Source organism: Pan paniscus, chromosome 13, assembly GCF_029289425.2.
Source record: "Pan paniscus chromosome 13, NHGRI_mPanPan1-v2.0_pri, whole genome shotgun sequence".
NCBI lineage: Eukaryota > Metazoa > Chordata > Mammalia > Primates > Hominidae > Pan > Pan paniscus.
The window spans coordinates 68,309,778-68,334,622 of NC_073262.2; the positions used below are offsets into that span (position 1 = coordinate 68,309,778).

The following is a 24,845-nucleotide window of genomic DNA, read 5'->3' on the forward strand; positions in this document are numbered from 1 at the left end:
GGAATAAAAAAGGACAATTAGAACAAGGAAAGATTGCTTTCAATACCAAACTAGACTTCATTTTCAAAGGAATTACTCCTATAGTTCTTAGTTGCTAGACACATTTTTACTTGGTTAAGATGAGATCATGTAGGTGACACAGTTATCAAGAGAAGCCAACCTTGGCTATCATGTCAAGTTGGAGAAACTTTGAGCATATGATCTCAGGAAATTTACAGAAGTCTTTTGTAAATGTTAAGTTAATCTTAATAACTTCAATCATTGGAAATTGATTTACTATTCAATCTGTTATGCTAATTTCTATACAAAATAATTTCTGGTGAAACTGGATCTTCTGTTTTTAAGCTAAGCTTCCTGGTTTGATAACAGATTTAGTCTTGATTTGTTCTTCAAAAGGTAAGAAGCAACACACACAACTTCAGAGCCCCTGATCAATTTGGTCTGTATGATTTAAAAACACAAATTTTCATTGCCCAGGGCTTACCAAGAAAAACAAGTTGATTTCAGCAATCTCATTTCACTTCTACTAAGTTTCATCTAAATAAATAAATTCAAAACCATAGACTTGCAAATTATCTGGCATTTTCCTTTTGATCAGCTTAAGAGAGATAAGTTTATTATTGACTTTAGACCCAAATGGTAGAATTAATATCTTCCACAATTCTTCTCTCATTTAACATGAAACTAGACCATAAACTTTCAACCTCCATGTGCCAAAATACATAACTCTGTTTACTGCTTTCTGCCTTTCTAGCAGGACTTTGCTGATAGGTGTTGACATAAAAAACAAGTGTACTTAAAGAGGATGACCAGCTCATTGCTCAAGCATTCGCTCCAGAGTTGTTGCCCTGTGGTGGAACTGGTAGTCCAGAACCTGGTCTTCAATTTTACAGGCCCAGATATATGATTATCTGTGTGCATGCAGAGATGGCCAAACTCAAGTGGAATGATACACTAATAATGTTTACAAATGGCTAAAGCAGAAATCCGAAAGCAAATTTGATTATTTTCAATAAGAAATAAAATTGACAAGCCAGGAAGATAATCTGGTAAACTTGAAGATTTATTCCATACCATATAAACAGATTGATTTGTGAGTGTGGAAAGAGAAAAATCAGTTGAATTTTCCTAGAGCCTAGTGTGAATCAGCTGTGATACTTGATATACTCATCCCCTGTAGGGATCAGAATATTCAGAATATTTATTTCGCCAGAGTACTTGCTTCCCTGGATGATACTGCAAACATGCTGAATAATTCTTAGTTTTTGGTTTCCATTTTTAATCTGTTCTTTTCACGAGTTCGTTCTTTATATAATTTATAGTACAGATTATTTTATGTGCCTATATTCTTACCCTGGCATTGTGGATTAGTCAGTTTTCCAATTCTTTTCTCCATTCATTTTGAAAGCTTTTTTTTTTTTTTGAGACAGAGTTTTGCTCTGTCGCCCAGGCTGGAGGGCAAAGGCGTGATCTCAGCTCACTGCAACCTCCACCTCCCGGGTTCAAGTGATTCTCCTGCCTCAGCCTCCCGAGTAGCTGGGATTACAGGCACCTACCACCACGCCCAGCTAATTTTTGTATTTTTAGTAGAGACAGGATTTCACCATGCTGGCCAGGCTGGTGTTGAACTCCCGACCTCAGGTGATCCGCCTGCCTCGGCCTCTCAAAGTGCTGGGATTACAGGCGTGAGCCACTGCACCCGGCCTGAAAGCATTCTTTTAAGGATAGGTAGCTTCTGGAGATAGTGAATATCAGTAACTGTGTGTTTATTCATTTAATTTATAAAGATCAGTATTATCTCTACTGTATGTGAACATTTTACAGTAACACCAATATGGCCAGATATGCTGAACATAATGGTGTTCCCAAGACCTGGGCAGTGTATATAGTAGTGTTGTATATAGACACTTTTGCTTCAGGCTGGTATTATGTTGGGATAAAAGAAAAGGAGCTGAAAGACACTTAAAAAATAGTGTCAAGGCTGGGCACGGTGGCTCACGCCTGTAATCCCAGCATTTTGGGAGGCTGAGGCAGGCGGATCATGCGGTCAGGAGATTGAGATCATCCTGGCCAACAAGGTGAAACCCCCTCTCTACTAAAATACAAAGTGTGGTGGTGTGCACCTGTAGTCTCAGCTACTCGGGAGGCTGAGGCAGGGGAATTGCTTGAACCCAGGAGGCGGAGGTTGCAGTGAGTTGAGATCACACCACTGCACTCTAGCCTGGTAACAGAGCAAGACTTAATCTCAAAAAAAAAAAAAAAAATGGTATCAAGTATGAAAACAGACTAATTATTTTTATTCATTTGTTTATTTAAACTGGAGTTTCACTCTGTCACCCAGACTGGAGTGCAGTAGTGTAATCTCAGCTCCCCACTACCTCTGCCTCCTGGGCTCAAGTGATGATTGTGCCTCAGCCTCCCGACTAGCTGGGACTACAGGCACACACCACCACACCTGGCTAAGTTTTTGTATTTTTGGCAGAGATGGGGTTTCACCACGTTGCTCAGGCTGGTCTCGAACTCCTGAGCTCAAGGGATCCACCTGCCTCAGCCTCCCAAAATGCTGAGATTACAGGCGTGAGCCACCGCGCTGGCCAAAAACAGACTAATTAATTTTCAGAGCTCTCATGAAAGGCACATTCTCCTCCCTCCTTTTCTTGCTCTTGACCTTGCTATAGTAAAGCCAATACTGAACTCTGTAGAGACACAAAGTAGAGCTTAGTCTTCTTGGAAAGGGCACAAATTGCTAGGTAGGTATATGAGGGAGGTTTCAGATTCCCTACGGCAGATGTGCTGAGTGAATTTAGTCTGCTTCTCCCAGGCTCAAAGGGCAGAGACTCTTTTTTATGACTTCATTTTGTGATGTTAGTCAAATTAAGGCCTGGAGGCAGGAGATAGCCCATAAAGGCTCATGTTAGTCCTCTGATTTAATCATCAGAAGAGAGACTTGGGTGGCTCTTAACTTCAGGAAAGCCACACTTACAATATCCCCTATAAGGCTGATCTTGTAGTATTTTGAAGACTTCCTTTTAAATAGATTCCATAGGCTTTTGAATCATTGTTCTCACAATGTTATGTATAATATGCAAATGCTAAAGCAAACATAAACACATGTTTGAATTATGAACCCTAATAGATAGGAGGAAGCACTATTCCTAATTCCTTTTGACAGTGTCAGCACTGTCAGGGGCCCAGCTGAAGGCCTTCTGCTCCCTGACACTATTGTCGTCTTCAAGGCCTTAGAAAATCACTTCCAAACTCTAGCTTTTAGGGAAAAGGTAATTTGGCTTTTCTGGGAAAGCATGATGCAATAGATTCATCCAGAAGGGTGAAGAATTCTTATAATCTCAAACTGCAGGTGGAGATCTAAATACATTTAGAAAGGAAATTTGTTGAGAGTGCCACCAATTGTCTAAAAAGTAAGTACTAAAATTACCAGAGGTGGCTGGGCACAGTGGCTCACACCTATAATCCCAGAACTTTGGGAGGCCGAGGTGGGTGGATCACCTGAGGTCAGGAGTTCGAGAACAGCCTGGCCAACATGATGAAACCCTGTCTTTACTAAAAATACAAAAATTAGCTGGGCGTGGTGGCAGATACCTGTAATCCCAGCTACTCAGGAGGCTGAGGAAGGAGAATCATTTGAACCCAGGAGGCAGAGGTTGCAGTGAACCGAGATCATGCCACTGCACTCCAGTCTGGGCAACAAGAGCGAAGCTCTATCACAAAAAAAAAAAAAAAAAAAAATTACCAGAGGTGTGTATAATAATGATTTTAAATGAGTACATTCAAACCTTTTTCCTTGTCTGTAAATTTATGGCCTTGAACAATAATGCCTTTAGGGCATCATTTTTATGATATCAAGAGCAAAAAAGATAGAAAGTTATCATCACAAAACCAGAAGCTCTAGCCTGCTGTAAGGGGTGATGTATGAGATTGTTGGATTTGATAGCAGATTACTGGGCAGATTGTTAAATTTGCCTTCTCTGGTGATCTTTTACATTTTGACAAATTCTTCCTTGTTTTGAGATGATTTAAACATACGGTTATGAAATGGATCAGAACTTTTAAATCAAAGTTGAAAGTTTTCTTTACTGCCTGGAGTACTGGTGTGTTACAATGAATATATACATAAATAAATGGAAAATTATGCACAAGTTGGAAAGCATTCACTTCCTGGCAATATATTCTGGAGAAGCAAAACAATGGAGAAGAGGAAAGTTGAGAAAGCCGAATTTCTGTGCTAAGGTCATAATTCTCTTACTCTCTAATCTTCTGAGTCTCTTCATTGTGTCAGAGTTTCTCATCACTGGAATGGAAGCGCCACACAGGCAGGGATCATCATCTGTGTATTTATTTTTTATTTATTTATTCTTTTTATTTTTTGAGATGCAGTGTCTCTCTGTTGCCCAGGCTGGAGTGCAGTGGTGTGATTTCGGCTCACTGCAACCTCCACCTCTCAGGTTCCAGCAATTCTCCTGCCTCAGCCTCCTGAGTAGCTGGGATTGCAGGCATGAGCCACCCTGCCTGGTTACTTTTTGTATTTTTAGTAGAGACAGGATTTCACCATGTTAGCCAGGATGGTCTCGAATTTCTGACCTCAGGTGATCCGCCTGTCTTGGCCTCCCAAAGTGTTGGGATTACAGGCGTGAGCCTCACCCGGAATCATCTGTGTTTTTAACTGATGTATCCCAATCATCTAGAAAGTGGCTAGCACATAGTAGGCTCTCAATTTATACTTACTGATTAAACAAATCCATAACATGATATTAATCATAGCAGCCTCTATATATTTGGCTTGAATGTTTCATGGGGGAAAAATGAGACAAAGGAGCTTGAACCTCCTTGGAAGAAGATTCTTACCTAAATCCAATTAGAGTCAATTTTTTTCATTGCTTACACAGCCTTCCAAATCAAAATCATCTTGAAACCAGCAGCAGTTGACATCTTCCAGAGGTAGTATGATGCCAAATCTCAGCCTTGCTCACCTCCCTTAGTGTGGCCTCAGCTGTATGCTGAAATATGGTAGCGAAAAGACTGTGCTCTGAATAACAGATCCCAGTTTTTTCATTAGTTATAGGACCTTGGCCATGTTTTTTAACTGTTGATAATTTGGTTTCCTAACAATTGGGACATGAGTAATATCAACCAGGGAGTTCTAAGGATAAAATGAGATAATTCATGTGAAGTTCCCCGCATAGTACAGCACATGGGAAACACTCCATAAATGTTAAATTATAGCATTTTGCCGTCAGAGGATTTCTTCTCAGTTCATTTTCTTCTGTTCATTTTTCTGCTTGAGCACTTGTATCAGTTTCCTTGGGCTCCCATAAAAATGACGACAAACAAGATGACTTACAACAGCAGAAACTGCTCACAGTTCAGTAGGCTAGATGACCAAGGTGTTGCCAGGGCCCGGCTCCCTCTGAAACCTTTGGGAAAGGATCTTTCCTTGCACATTTCAGTTTCTGGTAGCCCCCGACATTCTTGGCTTGTGGTGGAGAATCTCCATCTCCATGTCAGTGTTCACACGGTGTTCTTTCTGTGTCTCTTCACATCATCTTCCCTCTATGCATGTCTGTGTCCAAATTTTAACTTTTATAAACACACCAGTCATCTTGGATAAGGGCCCACCCTAGTGACCTCATTTTAATTTGTTTACTTCTGTAAAGTCCCTATTTCCAAAAGAGACTACATTCCGAGGTACTTGGGATTAGGACTTCAGCGTATTTGGTGGAGAGGGACAAAATTCAACCCCTAATAGAAAAGCAGATAGGAAAAAAATAATGAACTGAGAAGAAATCCTCAGCTAGCAAAATAATAGCATGATTCTTTCTTCTCAACTAAGCATGTCCTTAATTTGGCAGCGAATTAGGAGCTTTTAGGTTTAGGCTTACCTGTCTCACTAACAGTCTACATCAAAAAAAGTCACTCAAATTCTACAGACCTGGGTTACTTCAATGTAAAATGAAGGGGCTGAACCAGATGATTCTACCATGTCTTCTAATTTCAAGAGGCCATGTTTACAAAGTGTGGCCCTCTTCTTCTCAACTACAGTCAGTGTCTACATCTCCTGGATTCTCTGTGCATCTTGATGTTCCTTTAACTAATAATAAAGGCTCCCATCATTACCACAAAAAAATCAATATGTGAGATAATTGATATGTTAATTAGTTTGATTGAGCAGTTTCACAATACATACATATATCAAAGCATCACGCTGGGCATCATAAATATATATAATTTTTATTTGTCAATTAAAAAATAATAATAAGAAAAAGTAGTTCTGATATATCTCAGGCAATTTCATTTGTCCCAATGTATACTTGCATTAGAATCCCATTGTTCATGATGCTATTTAATGAGAACACTGGTCTTTTCAAATGAAAGTTTTATTAGATTTAGATTGATAAAATATCTAAATAGTGCCAGTGAGCCTTTTTGTGTGTGTTTTTATTGCTTTTTGAAATTTTCTAAAATTTGTTGACATTTGTTTTAATGTCAAACACCCTCCACGTAGAAATAAGATCCGAGGTATGAGGGTTTGTACTATGTGTCTTTTTTGATTATAGTATAATACAACTCCTGTGAAAGTCATAAAACCAAAGTCCAAAGGATTAGAGGAAATGAGAAATTATAGTTGTCCCTGGTTATCTGCAGTTTTGATTTCCCCAGTTTCAGTTATCTGTGGTCAAGGACAATCCAAAAATATTAAATGAAAATATCCTGAAATAAACCATTTTTAGTTTTAAATTGCAGGCTGTTGGGAGTAGTGTGATGAAATCTCACACTGTCCCATTCCCATTCCCCAAGGATTTGAATCTTCTCTTTGTCCAGCACATCAGTGCTGTCTGTGCTACTGGCCCATTAGTTACATAGTAGCCATCTCGGTTATCAGATCAACTGCCATGGGTATCCCAGTGCTTATGTTCAAGGAACCCTTATTTTACCTAATAATGGCCCCAAAGCACCAGAGTAGTGATGTTCATATATTATTATAATTGCTTTATTTTACTATTAGCTGTTGTAATTAATTTCTTACTGTGCCTTATCTTAGGTAGGTATGTATAGGAAAAAACAGTATATACAGGGCTCAATACTGTCCGTGATTTCAGGCATCCACAGGAAGTCTGAGAACATATCCTCTAAAGATAAGGGGGGACTACTGTAAATGCTGCCACAGATTCACAGACTACTGACAACTTTCCTGAAAGTTTGCTTAGATTATCATTATACTTAAAAGCACAGACTACCATTATACTTAAAAGAAGTCTACTCTGCTGCAGCTAGAAGAAAATTTAAGAAAGAAAATTAGAACTCTATGCCAACTCTGGGATATAACAGTTTTAGAGTGCCCTAGCCAACAAGGGTTGGCCACAGATAGATTCAAGATCACCAAATGGCATTTTCTTGGCCTTGTCTGAAAACTGCTGCCCCAAGTGTTCACAGGATTGTTTCTTTCTCTTTCAGCTTCCTCCATTCTCAAAAGGGAGAAACGACTGAGGACAAAGAATGTACATTTTAGTTGTGTCACCGTGTACTACTTCACCAGGAGGCAAGGCTTCACAAGTGTGCCCAGTCAAGGGGGAAGCACCCTGGGGATGTCCAGCCGCCATAACAGCGTGCGCCAGTACACTCTTGGCGAGTTTGCAAGGGAGCAGGAGAGGCTCCACCGGGAGATGTTGAGAGAACACCTTAGGGAGGAAAAGCTGAACTCCTTAAAACTAAAGGTAAAAAACAAACTCATTTTCTGCAAAGTCTCATATCCTTACAGCAATTTGATTGAGTTAACCGTTTTCATATTTATAATCACGAAACAAACTGGGCATTTTACATAACAGACTGCTTGCTGACATTTTTTTAAAGCAAAACGATATAGTCTGTTTGCTAAAAGCAATGTGGGAAACTTACCTGACATCATTTATTCATTCATTCCACCAATATTTACTATTGAATATTGTGAGATCATATGCCCTGTGCTTGGGCTAGGGCTAGTAGGAGACCAAAAATAGATGTGGTCCTCTCTCTATAGGAACTTATAGAATAGTAGAAAAGAAAAATATTAATAAAAGTGCTAAACAAAATAAAAGCACAACTTCATTGAGTGTAATGTAGAAGAGTTGCAAGGTATTATGAAAGTTTATAATAGGGAATTGATGTGGTCAAGGAGGTCAAGGAAAGCTTTCTCAAGGAAGTGAAATGAAAATCTGAAGAGGTGACTAGGCAAAGAGGATTGGCAAGAGCATTTCAGATATCAGGAAAAGCCAGAGCTACTGTATTAGTCTGTTTTCACGCTGCTGATAAAGACACACCCGGGACTAGGTAATTTACAAAGAAAAGGAGGTTTAATGAACTCAGTTCCATATGGCTGGGGAGGCCTCACAATCATGGCGGAGGGCAAAAGGCACTTATTACATGGCGGCAGCAAGAGGGAAAGTGAGAGCCAAGTGAAAAAGAAACTCCTTATAAAACCATCAAATCTCATGAGACTTATCACTACCATGAGAACGCTATGGGGGAACCGCCCCCATGATTCAGTTATCCCCCACTGGGTCCCTGCCACAACACATGGGAATTATGGGAGTTACAATTCAAGATGAGATTTGGGTGAGGACACAGCCAAACCATATCAGCTACCTTGTGCCAGGAGGGAACACAGTGAGTCCACAATGGCTTGTGTGGCTGGAGCAGAGGCAAGAAGAATGAAGTAACGTGAAGGAGGCAGGAATGAGGCTTTGTAAACCATATTAAGGTATTTTTTCCTCTTCTTCCTAAGGCCATCAAAAGTCATCAAGAGTTTTAAGCTGAGTTGGAGTGGCAGAATATGATCCAGCTCATGAAATGGTGGGAGAAAAAGTTATGGGTAGGGTAAGTGGTGTTGAGACGGGATGGAATATATGAAGTTAGACCAGTTAGAAGGCTGTTACCACAGTCAGGGAGAGAGGTGACAGTAGGTTATATTAGACTGATGATGGTAGGGGAGTCGGAGAGAGATGAATAGAGGGAGAAATTTAGCAAACAAAATCAGCAGTGCTTAATGACAGGTTGGATTTAGGAGGAAGAGAAGGAGATTGTCAGGAATGACCCCTAAATTTCTGGCTTGCAAAACTGAATGGGTTGTAGGTGATAATACTGTTTTGCTATGACAAAGAACACAGGAAGGGGACAGGCTGGGGGTGGGATGTGGATAGTGAGATCATTTTTGGACATACTGAGTTTGAGGGGCTTTTGAGTTACCAAGAGATGTCAGGAAGGTATCCAAGTGGAAAAACTTATTTTTTTGCCACTTTAGAGATTAAATGGAGAGAAATATGACACTGAAAACATCTTTTGTCAACTAAAGACACTCTTCCGTTGGATTATCACCTTATCAATTGATAGGAAATATTTTTCCATCATTATTTAATGACAACGAAAATCTTTCTTAGGTAATCCAGGGTACTTAACATAAATGGTCGTTTGTTAAATACCTGAAGCACCATAAGCACAGCTGGGTTAGCATTACTTTTAGTTTTCAGAATAAAGTCAGTCAGCAGGGGTGTGATGTGTGTTTCAAAACATCTTGTTTTCATGTACTTTGCAATGTATGTATGTGCCATGTTCCCAATTTCATGGCAAAGCAGTCACTTAAATTAAGCTGGATACAAGCTAGCTTAGAGCATTTCTCTTACTTTGGCAGTATTTTTGGCAGGTTTCACTGAAAGTCTCGGGTCTCATTAAAAGTTTTGTCAGTAGCAATCCTCTATTATTGTTGTTTTTTATGCTTGCTCTGCATGTAGCTTAATTTAGTAAAAATTCTCAGATTTGCTTCTCTTCTGAAATCCACCCTCTGCCTTTGTCACCCACAGCAAACCAACTCTACCCTCTACCCAAAGAGTGAAGTCGTTCTCCAAATTCAAGTATTGATAGCACAATAGTAATGGCTGCCAATTATTAAGTGATTTTATTTGCCAGGTACTTTATGAACATGATTTAATGTAATCCTCAGGAAGACCCAGTGGAATAGGTAAATTATTAGAACATGTTTACAACTGAGAAATAAAAGCAGCACAGAGATGTTAAGTTGGCTCATCCAAATAGAAAATGGATTCTATTATCTTATTACTTCCTATTCTTAAATTAATTGATTAGCTCCTATAGGCATTGAGAAAGACAGTCTTTGTACCTTTGGGGAGTCATCCTCTCTGGGGTCTGGTACTGTGTGCAGTGGTTTTTAACAGCTGGAGGACTGACATGCTGTCTGAGAACCAAAAGATTTATTGTGGTGAACTCCGAGACACGTGATACATGTGATGAATGTAAGGGAAAGTCACAAACCTACAGCAACCTTCTCCCATGTGCTATGTACTATAATTTGTATCCAGCTACTTCCATACGTTTTTTAAATAAGCTGAATGAGAAAAGAAGGAGCCAAAAGACCACTCTATTACTAATTTGTTTTTTAAAATTCTGCTTAGTGTTGGATGTTGGAGAGGCAATCATCTGAGCTAGTGTCAGGTATCAGTTTGTTATTGGTAATTGAAAACACAGTTTTCCCCTTTGGTGAAATGTAAACAAAAGGCATTTGGTTATCATCACTACTTCCAAATAAATGCCAACCTAAAAGATAATGACATTTTGAGGTGATCCAATCTTAACCTCACTGTGCTTAAAGTATTCAGAAACACATGTCACACAAAGCTAAAAGATCACAGCAATATGAACCAGCTTTTTAAAACTCTGAGGAGAATTAATGGAGAAAAACTTGTGTATATTTTCACTGTAATTCCTCTAGTATATGAACTTTTATGATTTTTAAAATATTATTGACTATGGTTTAGCTATCTAAAGCCAGCTACCCCAAAACATAGCTATTCAAAAATTTCACTCTGATACTTGAAATTTCACTTTTAATGTGGTACTTGTTTGAAATATAAACACCTCTGGTGTAAGTAACAAAATATAGATGCCCCTCAATTTGCAGTGGAATTATCTCCTGATAAACCCATCGTAAATTTAAAATATCATTAAGTTGAAAAATGCATTTAATACACCTAACGTACTGAACATTATGGCTTAACTTAGCCCACCTTAAACATGCTCAGAACACTTACATTGGCCTACCGGAGAGGAAGATCATCTGGCCACACAGTTTGCCATAAGGTAGCAGTTGTTCATCCTCATGATTGCATGGCTGACAGAGCTGTCCCAATACCCTGTATCATGCAAGGATATTGCTAGCCCAGCAAAAGATCAAAATTCAAAATTCAAAGCCTAGTTTCTACTGAATGTATATTGCTTTTGCACCATCATAAACTCACGAAAAGCCAAACCATCATAAACCAGGGACCTTTTGTAAATGTGGCTAAATTGATTTCATTATTTTGACTGGGGCAGCAGAAGGGTCATTGGTACGGAAAAGCATTCCAGAAAGAAAAGTAAGGATTGTTAAAGACAAACTTTGCTCACTGTGAGTTGGCCTGAGTTGGTCCTTTGTGAGTGACAGTGAATTGCCCGCTGAATAAGGAGTGAGGAAAGGCAGCATCTGACAAGATAGACGGTTTCCAAACCCATCATTATGGAGACATGTAGTACACCATGGGAAACTCACTGAACTCAGAGCTAGATAGTTTTCCTTCTACTTCTTTGAGAACCAACAGCCCCAAAACAGGAAGAAGAAGTTCCTCTTTCCACTGTCCCTCTGTATCTTTCCAGGGTGTCTTTGCTGAGTTCCAAATAGAGAACACATTTATATAATGGCACCTCTCATAATGGGGCTTTAATAGAGAAATATGAGAAAAAGAAATACATGCATATACACTTTTAGACATTATAGTACATCTATAGATGTTATTTTGGAAACAAAATAAAGATGTTATTTTGAAAACAAAATGTAGAAATGTATGTTTTGATCATAAAATTGCTCCTAATTTAGTAATTCATCTTCCAATCAAGTTATGATTTTAGATCTATCAAAAAATAATATGTATGTATTACCTTAGTAGAACAAATCCAATTCTATTTGGGGGAGTTCAAGTGTGTCTTTTTTTGTTAGTGGTGCTGGTCTTTCAAACATTGTCTATAAACAACTAATAGAGAAAACTGATTGAATAAAATGCATTTCTAGAAGAAATAAGTAGCTTTAGATTTCTAAATTACAGAGCACAGTTCTTCTCTGTCAAGCCCATTCAAACATGTCGTACTCTTCTCAGTAATCAATGCAGTCATCTTAATACTATACACTTTTCCAAATTAAGTGCTTAGATTTCATCATCTGCACCACATTGTTGAACAATTACATTAGACTTTATTCCCAATTCACATGTATCTGTAAAATGCATTAGGCAGCCATTTGTATGTTTTAAAGAACATTGGTGTTCCAATTGCCTCTGGGTTCTATCATACTGGATTCTACCACCTTGTTCTAAGAAATTTAATTTAGCTTTCATAGCTTTGGCTTGCTTTTTTATTTTTTCAACCCAAGTTGTTCCTCCTATTTCTGAGATCCAAGTGTCTATCTTCATTCTTGCTGCCATTTCTAATTGCTTTTCAGAATTATGTACTTTTCTCAAGTTTTCAGTCATATGTTCCTTGAGTAATGTGTGGCTGTTACTTGCCCTCCTTCCCTCATTTAAAAAACAAACAAAAAAAAGTTGGCAGATGGTAACTCTTCCTTTAATGATTAACCTTTAAAAAAACTCTACATAAATTTTTTTCATCCCAAATCTCAGATTTATGACTGCTTTGCCCATTTAGTGACTTACCAATGCAATATTATAATTCTCCACTTCACCTCCAGCCCTGCCCTTTGTATCTCCTCAAAAGTCTTTTGATTTATCTTCCAGATAAGGGCCTTAAATGCCCTGATAGATAGAAGAGATTAGAAGCTTTTGAGAAACAGTTGAACTATATCAATCATCAACATTTTTGGATGTGTTATTAACTATTTCCCCATACTCTGATTCTTTATTTTAGATGTGTCAGAACCTGCTGGTCATGATATGTTTGAACTCCACTTATCCTTACAGAATTTCTGTTAGATTGTAGAGATTATGCCACAGCATACTTAGTGTCAGAGCTTCCGGAATGCATCCCCAAATGGAGGCCCACTTTAACATCAAATGGAAAACTTTGATGTGCTCAATACCTGCTCTGTCACATACACAACCTATTTTGACAGAGAAAATAAACCTAAACAAAATGATGGAGACTGAAAGGGTGGGCTGCAGCCCTGGGCAAATGCAATACATTTAAGAATATGTTCTTTCAAAATATTGTTGGTGTTTTAGTTTAAATGGAACAACTAAGCATATGTAATCAAATCTTTAGTTTCTTTCTCTGCAACAACCATTGGACTGTTAATTTAGGGAAGTCAATTGCACTGATTCTCCTGATTAAAATGTGGGGTATATTCAGTGATGTGCTGGAGCCAGCTTGTTAAAGTTGCTCACTAAAGTGGATTGTGTACTTCTCTTCCCAATGGTAGCTTGAAATCAGCTATGATGGGTGTATTTAAACCATGAGATTTGGCAAACATGACAAATTAGATTTTTTTTTCCAGAGTGTCAGTTGTTAAATATTTACTAGCATGCTACTAGATCCGTCTGGCTTATTAGCTACCACTGAAAGAAGCGATGTTGTTCTAAATCAGAGGGTAGGAGCAAAAAATTTGAGAGGAAATTTTCATATGTCTTATATGTTGATACTATCATCATCCCTCCTGGTGACTGTGTGGTAATATGTATTCCAGGGTCCTCTTGTGACTTCAGGTTGTTGAAATTCTCATAAGCTAACAAAACAACCAAACATCCTAGTTCTTCGAGGGTATAATTAAATTGGTTCCAGTTTGCCACCTGCAATTAACAGCTAATGAGCTAAAGAACTATATTATAAGATGTGACTCAATATCCAAATGATATACATATTTTCCTTTAGTTTTTCCAGAGACCTTATAGACTAGGTCACTGTCCAACTTATACCACAAAACCAGGAATTTATTGTATTAAAAACATATCCTATGCTTTCTGGCCTCTTTTTGAACAATTCTGGTGATCCAGAGCACACAGCTTTTTGAAATAGCGCATTTCATTTTGCAGCTTTAATTGTTAGAAAGCTCTTCCTAACATTGAGCAACCTGCTGCCATGTGACCCGAATTCTGCCCCATAAGTACACAGAGTAAATCTTCCCTATTTTCCGAATTCTGGCTGTTTGAAAGCAATGGTGATGGACATGCAAATATTTGAAGAAAGCTTATGGGCTCTATATGTTTCTGTTCTGCAGGATTAAACATCCTTGGTTCTTTCCACTGATCCTCCTGGGGCATGGCTTTTAGGCTCTTTGTTGCCCTGGTTTCCTTCCTCTGGATACAGTGCTATTTATGTCTCCTTTATAATATGGTACTTGACCTGGACATGGTGCTCCAGGAATATGTTACGTTATCTTCTCCCAAGTTCTGGATGTTCTTTCCATGGAATACACTAAGGATATAGTGGCTTTTGGACTGTGATCAATTTTTTTTGTTCTTAGTAAGCTGGTGGTAAGCAAAAAACAAACAAACAATAAATAAGCTAAACTAAACAAAAAACAAGCCAACAAAACTCAGATCTTTTAAGCCAACTCTGCATTATGATATAAATCAAAATTTTGTAACATCTCCATGGCAAAAGCCCTCTTTAGTGCTAGACATGGCCTGTAGAGAGTGATCAATAAAGTTTTGTTACATTTAATTTCAATAAACTTGGTCTTGTCATCTGTAGATGTGATAAGCTTGCCTTTTAGGTCTTCATCCAGGTTATGGACTTAAAATTGCATTTAACAAAACAGGGCCAAGTTTAGGATATCCTCTCAAGGTAGCTACCCTCAAGAGTAAAAGGAGAAGCACCTCACCATGACCCCCAGGGAGAAACATTGCCAGGGTGCGCCACTGCTACTGATAGGATGTATAGATGCCGTATCCTTCATTCCTGGCCTCCTTGGTGGTACAAAAGAGGCTGAGCATCACTGGTCTTAGAGGCATTTTTACTGCTCAGCTAACTAAAAAGTCATATATCCAACCATATTCTTATTAATCAGATTACATTCCATTTTCCACATGAAGAGCATAAGAAATACTGTCAGAGTGAAAGAATGGGAAATTCTCAGAACTATATTCTTGTCTTAGAGACAAAATAAGAAATTCTCTGGCCAGGCAAGGTGGCTCGCACCTGTAATCCCAGCACTTTGGGAGGCAGAGGCTGGAGAATTGCTGGAGGCCAGGAGTTAAAGACCAGCCTGGGCAACATAGTGAGACCCCTTCTCTACAAAATAATTTAAAATTTAGCTGGGCAGTTGCATGTGCCTGTAGTCCCAGCTACTTGGAAGGTTGTGATGAGAGCATCACTTGGGCCCTGGAGTTCAAGGTTGCAGTGAGCTATGATTGTGCCATTGTACCCGTAGCCTGGGTCCCAGGTGACAGAGTGAGATTCTGGGAAAAGAAAGAAAGAGAAAGAGAGAGAGAGAGAAAGAGAGAAAGAGAAAGGAAGGAAGGAAGGAAGGAAGGAAGGAAGGAAAGAGAGAGAGAAAGAAAGAGAGAGGAAGGAAGAAGGAGGGAGGGAAGGAAGCAAAGAGAGAGAGGAAGAAAGAAAGAGAGAGGAAGGAAGGAAGGAAAGAAAGAGAGGAAGAAAGAAAGAGAGAGAAAGGAAGGAAGGAGAGAGAGGAAGAAAGAAAGAGAGAGAAAGGAAGGAAGGAAAGAGAGAGGAAGAAAGAGAGAGGAAGGAAGGAAAGAGAGAGAGGAAAGAAAGAGAGAAAGGAAGGAAGGAAGGAGAGAGAGGAAGAAAGAAAGAGAGAGAAAGGAAGGAAGGAAGGGAGGAAAGAGAGAGAGGAAGAAAGAAAGAGAGAGAGGAAGGAAGGAAGGAAAGAGAGGAAGAAAGAAAGAGAGAAAGGAAGGAAGAAAAGAGAGAGGAAGAAAGAGAGAAAGGAAGGAAGGAAGGAAGAAAAGAGAGAGAGGAAGAAAGAGAGAGAGAAAGGAAGAAAGGGAGGAGAGAGAGAGGAAGAAAGAGAGAGAGAGGAAGGAAGGAAAGAGAGAGAGGAAGAAAGAGAGAGAGAGGAAGGATGGAAGGAAGGAAGGGAGGAAAGAGAGGAAGAAAGAAAGAGGAAGGAAGGAAGGAAAGAGAGAGAGGAAGAAAGAAAGAGAGAGGAAGGAAGGAAGGAAAGAGAGAGAGGAAGAAAGAAAGAGAGGAAGGCAGGAAGGAAGGAAAGAGAGAGAGGAAGAAAGAAAGAGAGAGAGGAAGGAAGGAAAGAGAGAGAGGAAGAAAGAAAGAGAGGAAGGCAGGAAGGAAGGAAAGAGAGAGAGGAAGAAAGAAAGAGAGAGAGAAAAGGAAGGAAGGAAGGAAAGAGAGAAAGAAAGAGAGAGAGAGAGAAAAGGAAGAAAGGACGGAAGGAAAAAGAAATTTTCAGGACTAGAGCACTGGTTTTCCAACTGTGATCCATGGGGTCTGAGATTAGGGGCCAGGGCAGAAAGCCCAAGATACAGATCTCATTCTCACTTTTATCTTCCATATGTTAAGCTTCTGCATGGAATTTTAATTGAAAAATGGACACATTCCCTGTAGTAAACTTAGGCAATAGTCTAATAATTACTGCTCTGTTTTGTCACATGTACAGAGACCATCTTTTTAACTATTTTTTTCTAGAATATTATTATTCAGAACTAGCTTTTTAAAAAAAAATTGTTCTCACTTTGATTATCTTGTAATTCTTTACTCCATGACTCTTCAAAACTGTTACACTGCACAACCATAACTTCAGGCTTTTTCATTGCCTCAAAACATAAATTGTCTGGGCCTGGAGATTCTTCCATAAAACAGCGAAGTCCTCTTTCACTGTCTCCTCACCTCCCTTTTGCTTTAAATCCTTCCTGACATGCCTGTTCTCGCATTTTTGGTTTGAAGGTTTTTCTTTTTGAAAAAGACTATGGAATCTGAATAGGAAGTAAATAATTCTGCTTTGTGACTTTGTACCTAGCCTTCCTTTTCATGTCTATTCTCTCTTCCACCCCACCACTTCAATAACTTGCACATATATTTTGTGCTCTTACAACATTATATCACATTTATTACACGGTCATCTCCCCCAGCAGACTGGAACCTCCTTATATGGCAGAACTGTTGTACATCTATGAAACTCCATACCTAGTACAGTGCTTGGCAATATGCCATAGTGATTAAGAATATTCATTTATTCATTTTAAAAATGTATTAATCAATTACTATGGGACTGGCAATTATCAAGGTGCAAAGGATACACTGGTAAACAAGACAGATGTCATCTCTGCTCTCAACATGCTCACAGTATGATAGGGGAGATAAACATTAAATCAATCACCAAAGCTAATATAGTCTTACAACACTAGACCACAGGCTATACAGATTTCTCAGGCCAGGATAAATAAGTTAAAAGTCAGCTGAGAAAATCAAAAGAGTAATACATTAGATCAACCAGCTTTATCTGATGTCCTCTCCATTAGAAAGGCCACCTCCACATGCCCAAAAAGTAGGACCCAAAGGAAATACTAACTGGTGAGATGTTGTATCTTTGGTTTGCTCTCTGTTTTCTTCTTTCCTGAGCTCTTGCTTTCTGTGTCTGAATCATATCCTTTCTTTCTTTCTTTTTTTTCTTTTTTATTTTTTGAGACAGAGTCTCGCTGTCACCCAGGCTAGAGTGCAGTGGTGTGATCTCAGCTTCCTGCAACCTCCACCTCCTGGATTCAAGCAATTCCCTTGCCTCAGCTTCCCAAATACCTGGGACTGCAGGTGCCTGCCATCAATCCTGGCTAGTTTTTGTATTTTTAGTAGAGACAGGGTTTCACCATGTTGGCCAGTCTGGTCTTGAACTCCTGAGCTCGTTATCTGCCCGCTTCAGCCTCCCAAAGTGCTGGGATTACAGGTGTGAGCCACCACGCCCGGCCCATATCCTTTATTTCTGAGTGAGCTATTTCTAGGGGAGCTTATTCTGCTCTTTTGTCTCTTGCCCCACAGCACTGAGATCAGCTCTTAGAGTGTAGTGCCACGTTATCTTTTTTTGTTTCCTTTTGTTCAGTTTTTCTACCATTGCTCTTAAGAATTTTTACTCCAACTGGTCTTGAAAGCATGGCTCAAGCTTTGGAGTCAAATAAACCTAAGTTTGATCTTCAACATCATCATTAATTGGCTATTTAGCTAGACTTTGGCAAATTATATTCTCCGAGCTTCGATTTTCTCAACTACAAAAAAATTTTACTTTATAAGATTGTCATGCAAATTAGGTGAGATAATTTATATACAGTATGGACCTTAATGACTAGTATTTACTATACGGCAGCTTAGGTCATTCTCAACATCATCATCTTTATTATAATATGCAGTAATCAGTGTCTGTGAAGTTGAATTAGTTTTTCACATTCTTGTTTCTGGAAATCACTCTCTTTTTCACAAGTGTGAATAATTCAGTAATGACCAGAAAATTTTGTTAGTAAACATAGCTTTTAAGTGCTAAAAAGAAGTGTTTTTATTTTTGTTTTTTGTTTTATTTTGTTTTGCCCTGGCATTTTAGTCAATCTATACTTTTAGTATTGTTTCTCTCTTCTAATCATTTTATTAGTTGAATTGAATTCGGTGTTTGGGGGCCCTTGATGGCACCAAAAATTTCATCTCATTAAAATTCATGGAAGAACTCATTCACAACATGATATGTAAAAACAAACAAAAAGTTGAGCCTTGATTTTTATTTGGGATCCCTATATTTGACTCAAAGCTGTCTGAGAATCATTCCACTGATTCTGACAGTAATGTGTCCCATCCCTCAGGTGTGTTTAGATGGGCAAAATGATTTATTCTATAGGGCTTTGGGAATGGTTTTCTCACAGTTATCAGTGCATACGAATCTGCAAAATTAAGATGTTTGGTTTCCATCTGTCAAAAAAAAGTTATAGTGGTTTTATTTGTAGTGAGTCTGAACAAGTTTACACAGTGGCTTAAGAACTAAGTCCATCTTAAGTGTCATCATTGAAACAAAGCAAGCATACACACATGTGCATGCATGCCCACTCACACATGCCCACCCCACACATACATACACACAGGGGCCTTGACCTGGAGATCCTAACAGTACAACATAGATACATGCATACAGAGATAGGATAAACATAAAATAAAGATGGTTAAGTCAAATCATAAATTAAGTCAGTATTCATCACCTGTAAACTAGCTAAGCCAAATGGCAAAGAAGAATTTCTCTCTGGATAACTGCTATTTATCTACTTTTAGCTCTTCAGTTATGGACCAAGACAGGGAGTGATCCCATGCAAGTTCAATCATCTGGATAATTTATAGGTCAATGACTGTATCATGCTCTGTCCTATCTCAGGCCTTTGAAACTATTGTTGCTCAGCATGGAATGCCTTCTGTCACCACTGTTCATTTAACTGCTACTCTATTTTCAGATTTGAATATTGAAGTCTTCCCACTTCACCCCACTGCCAGCCCCACTGCCACCCTCCTACATAACCCTCAAATGCCCCATGTTCACCCTAAGCTAGGAAATCCTTATGAACTAGGTTAAAATTACTAGACTCCTTGTCTCTTTTCTCCAGTTCATTGGGATCAAGGGCTGTATGTTGTGCACCAGTACACCTAATGCCTGATTCCAAATAATCATAAAAGACTGTTCAGTACCTGTTAAGTGTATTAAAATAATAGATATATGTAATTATTATTACTTTTAAGAGCACAAGCTGTAGAGTCACATAGTAGGGTTGTAACTTGATGCACATCCTCATTACTTGCAATCTTGGGCAAATTATTTAACATTCCTGTGCCTCATTTTCCTCATCAGTTAAATGAATACAATGATAGTATTTGCCTCATGAGATGTATGTGATCCTAAATGAACTAATGCAGGTAAAGTGTTTAGAACAGTGCCTGGCACACAGATGCAAAAGCTGTTATTAATATTATGTCATATCTGCTTCTACCACTTCTTTAACCCCCACCTGCAATTTCTCTTTCTTTCACACTCAAGAAAACACAGAAATAAAAACAGATTTAAGAGTCAAGGCTATTTGGTAATCTCTTTAAATCACATTTTTTGCAGACTTGCTTTGAGCTCTTGGGGAGGCAACATTATTTTTTTGAAAAAAAAAGAAAAAGAAAACACTACAGGAGAAATGATCCAAGTCCCAGATTGGCAGTATCTACTTGAGAAGAGAGCATTCATTTGAAAGTGCTGGTTATCCTATCAACAGACTAGCTTTTAGACACATTGTGTTTAATTCCATGTTAAATTCCCAGCTTTGTCTTGAGTACCATAGAAAACTCATAATCTATCTGTGAGATATAAAGAAAAGCATACTGAAAGAGGAGTCAGGAAATTGGGCTCTGTAAGTATGTCTTAGAGAAGTTACAATTAATTTAAGCTTCATTAATGCATGAAATAAGGATGTTGCATTTGACTAAAGTCTGAACATTTAATGATTCTATTTGAGATAGGAAAAAAAGATTTTAAAGGTAGCATCATGTCAAGAGGAAAAAAAAATGGACAAAATGAATACCGCTGTGAATGAAGATGGGTTGTATTAATAAAGAAAATGAGGTTTAATGGACTCACAGTTCCATTTGGCTGGGAGGCCTCTCAATCATGGCAGAAGGTCAAAGGCATATCTTACAAAGGCACATGGAAGCTGCCAAGGCTTGGGGCTTGCACCCTCTGAAGCCATGCCCCGAGCTGTAACTTCACCCCTCTTAGCCATGGCTGGAGCAGCTGAGACACAAGGCACCACATCCCTAGGCTGGACATAGCGGGGGGGCCCTGGGCCAGGCCCAGGAAACCATTTTTTCCTTCTAGGCCTCTGGGACTGTAATGGGAGGGGCTGCTGTGAAGGTCTCCAACATGCCCTGGAGACATTTTCCCCACTGTCTTGGTGATTAACATTCAGCTCTTTGTTACTTATGCAAATTTCTGTGTCAGGCTTGATTTCTCCCCAGGAAATGGGTTTTTCTCTTCTATTGGATTGTCAGGCTGTGCATTTTTCAAACTTTTATGCTCTGCTTCCTCTTGAATGTTTTGCCGCTTTGAAATTTCTTCCACTAGATAACCCAAATCATCTCTCTCAAGTTCAAAGTTCCACATATCTCTAGAGCAGGCGAAAAAATCCACCAGCCTCTTTGTTAAAGCACAGCAAGAGTCACTTTTGCTCTAGTTGCCAACAGGTTCCTCATCTTCATCTCAGCCCACCTCAGCCTGAACTTGATTGTCCATATCACTATCAGTATTTTGGTCAAAGCCATTCAACAAGTCTCTAGGAAATTCCAAACTTTCCCACATTTTCCTGTCTTCTGAGCCCTCCACATCTCTAGGAAGTTCCAAACTTTCCCACATTTTTTTCTCTTCTTCTGAGCTCTCCAAACTGTTCCAACCTCTGCCTATTTCCCAGTTCCAAAGTTGCTTCCACATTTTCAGGTATCTTTACATCATCACCCTACTCCTGGTACCAGTTTACTGTATTAGTCTGTTCTCATGCTGTTGGCAAAGACATACCTGAGACTGGGTAATTTATAAAGAAAAAGAGGTTTAATGGACTCACAGTTCCACGTGGCTGGGGAGGCCTCACAATCATGGCAGAAGATGAAAGGCACATCTTACATGGCAGCAGGTGAATAGGGAATGAGAACCAAGCTAAAAGGGTTTCCCCTTATGAAACCATCAGGTCTCATGAGACTTATTCACTATGGTGAGAAAAGTATGGGAAAAACCACCCCCTTGATTCAATTATTTCCTACTGGGTCCCTCCCACAACATGTGGGAATTATGGGAGCTACATTTGGTTGGGGACACAGCCAGACCATATCATGCATCATGGAGGAAAGGAGTCAGCAAGAGTAAGTGAGGCAATCCTGGCTGACTGCCTCCATTTATTCACACTAGCTCTTAAGAGGGTAATTGATGTGAGTGGGTGGACAAAATTAGGGAGCTCATTGACTTTTTCCCCTAAAATGCATTTGGAAATAATCTATGTAGTGCTCTGATTTTAAAGAGCATTTGAACTCAGTAGTTTTGGCCTGGTTTTTAAAGAAGCAAATGGGCACAGACTGGAAGAAAAGACTGGGGAAGGACTTCAAGGGGATAGCAGGGAATAGGAATATGTCTCGAAGGCTACACACCAAACCAGAAACTGTGAGGAGGAGAGGATAGGCCAGTGACCAGCCTAAGCTAGAGTATCTCCAGTCTTTATTAGAAATGATAGAGATGATATTGAGATGATGAAGACAAAACCCTGCCAGCTCACTGCAATGTTAATGTCAGATTTTGAAAATCTAGATTAGAAAACTTATAGTTTATTGAGCAAGAGTGAAACAGTATGTAGCTCTTTCAGATTTTTTTTTTTTTTTTTTTTTTTTTTTTTTGAGACAGGGCATCACTCTGTCACTCAGGCTATATTATAATGGTGCAATCTTGGCTCACTGCAACCTTTGCCTCCCAGGTTCAAGTGATTCTCGTGCCTCAGTCACATGAGTAGCTGTGATTACAGGTGTACCCCTCCATGCCTGGCTAATTTTTGTATTTTTAGCAGAGATGTGGTTTTGCCATGTTGCCCAGGCTGGTCTCGAACTCCTGACCTCAAGTGATCTGCCTGCCTCCATCTCCCAAAGTGCTGTGATTACAGGCATGAGCCACCACAGCTGGCCAGATTCTTAATTAAATTTTTATTTTGAAATGAAATTCCTTATTCTAATTTTAGTATGCAGGAATAAGAGATGCAAATTTTACTTCTAAGGGCACTTATATTTGGAGTAAACTGAATCTGCAGTTCATATGACATACAGTTGTTTGTTTTTTAATTCTTAGGCACCAATTGGTTATTCATGTTGCCCTAAAAATTTTGATGTTTTTAAATATTTGCTAAAATCTTACTACATGTTGACTTTTAGATTTCACATATTATCTGATAACAACCATTTTTTAAAAATTAGGCTGATAACAACCATTTTTAAAAAATAGAGGTGGCTCATGCCTGTAATCCCAGCACTTTGGGAGGCCAAGGCAGGTGGATCACCTGAGGTCAGGAGTTCGAGACCAGCCTGACCAACAGGATGAAACCCCATCTCTACTAAAAATACAAAAATTAGCTGGGCATGGTGGCAGGCGCCTGTAATCCCAGCTACTCAGGAGGCTGAGGCAGGAGAATCACTTGAACCTGGGAGGCTGAGATTGCAGCTAGCAGAGATTGTGCCATTGCACTCCAGCCTGGGAAACAGAGCTAGACCCCATCTCAAAAAAAATAATAAATATAAAATAAAATAAAAATAAATCAATCTCTGTTGATATAAAATGGAGACTTTGTTGTTGTAATGTTACCAACTGCACAAGTAAGCATAAATATTACAGAACGTGGAGATTAAGTAGGAAGTATTAAAGGGAATCATACTACCCAAGTCCTGGGTGTGCTACATGTGCTGAGGAGTCAGGAGCTTGCTGAGGTTCACAGAGACAAGCCAAGAATTAATAAAAACAAACCAAAGTGCCATACAGTGGTAAGATGTAAAAGGGAACACTTCCTTTCTGTTACTACAGCTTTACCTATCACAGAGGATCGAGTGTATGTTAGGCAATTATAACTTGAATTCCTTAGAAAATCAGATCTTTACAGCTAAAAACATGCAGCTTGTTACAAATAACAATTAACAAAAACGACAAACACAACCAGTCAATGTGACATCCTACTAGTGGCTATCACAGTTTAAACAATACATATGTAAAGAAATGCCAAGGAAGGAAATAAATTTTAGATTATACCAAGAGACAAAACCCAATAAAGAGGAATGTGTACCTTTTCATGATCACAGATTTTAACGCTGAAACACTCAGAAGTATATATATATATATATTTATACCTTATAAAGTATTCATATATATATAAATACTTCTGAATATATATATATATTTATTTATTTATTTATTTAAATAGGGTCTCACTCTGTCACCCAGGCTGGAATGCAGTGGTGCAATCATGGCTCACTGCAGCCTGACCTCCCGGGCTCAAGTGATCCTTGCACCTCAGCCTCCCAAGCAGCTGGGACTACAGGCACCCACCACCATGCCCAGCTAATTTTTGTGAATTTTTGATAGAGATGGGGTTTCATCATGTTGCCCAGGCTGGTCTTGAACTCTTGGCCTCAAGCAATCTGCCCAACCTTGGACTCCCAAAGTCCTGGGATTACAGGCACGAGCCACTGCACCTGGCCTTTGTGATATATTTAATATATACACTTGCTAGTGTGTTATTTCCTCTATGAAAGTTTCTCTGCTTGAGGGCAAAGTCCAATCTTCTATTTGTTTTTTAATACATTCAGAGTTTTCCAGTTTGAGGATTTTTTCCAATAAAAATTCTTATCTGAATGTTAGACTTTTTCCTGTAAAGATGAGACAATGATGTCTGATGTTGCAAGTATTTTAAGTGTGTGATGGATGAACTGTTGTTAAGCTCACCAAGCATAGTAATAATTATAATTAATAAATTTTAGGAAGTGATAAATTTAAATATGAAAGAATTAAAATCCCTTCTGTATTTAGAACTTCCATGATTTTTCTCATGGAGTTTCTGCATTAATTCTATGCTGCTCCTCAGGGTAGATATCTTGCTCATATTCAGAGAAAACTTCTTTTTCTAAATGCTTTTTTATGAAGGAAACATAACGTGATATAATAGTAAGAAATGAAGTACTTATTCAGGGCTTACTGATGGATGAGATTAATTTAGAGAAGAAATATAAATAGAAGCAGACTAATCATGTGTATGTGAGACCGTTTCCACATGAGCTATTGTGCAGAAGGTACCATTTTGGGTGAGGGTTTG

At 38.9% G+C, this 24,845-nt stretch overlaps 1 protein-coding gene and 1 long non-coding RNA gene across 10 annotated transcripts in view; one reads left to right on the plus strand and one right to left on the minus strand.

The window, feature by feature from the left end:
* The window catches only part of CSRNP3 (cysteine and serine rich nuclear protein 3), a 217,999-nt gene that overhangs the window by 179,403 nt on the left and 13,751 nt on the right, over window positions 1-24,845 (plus strand). For all 4 annotated transcript variants that reach the window (XM_008974396.4, XM_034954416.3, XM_003820921.4 and 1 more), the window contains one exon: window positions 7,471-7,730. In XM_008974396.4, the coding sequence (XP_008972644.1) occupies window positions 7,471-7,730 (260 nt within the window). The remainder of the gene's footprint in view (window positions 1-7,470; window positions 7,731-24,845) is intronic.
* LOC103786514 (uncharacterized) overlaps window positions 1-24,845 on the minus strand; it is a 96,025-nt gene that overhangs the window by 30,739 nt on the left and 40,441 nt on the right. Inside the window, exon 4 of one of the 6 annotated variants that reach the window (XR_001337875.4) lies at window positions 5-5,757. The exons of 4 other annotated variants lie outside the window; for them this stretch is intronic. This is a non-coding gene — a long non-coding RNA (uncharacterized LOC103786514). Of the gene's footprint in view, window positions 1-4; window positions 5,758-12,198; window positions 14,511-24,845 lie in introns of those variants that run through there. One more of the 6 variants, XR_001337882.4, reaches the window with a different exon arrangement.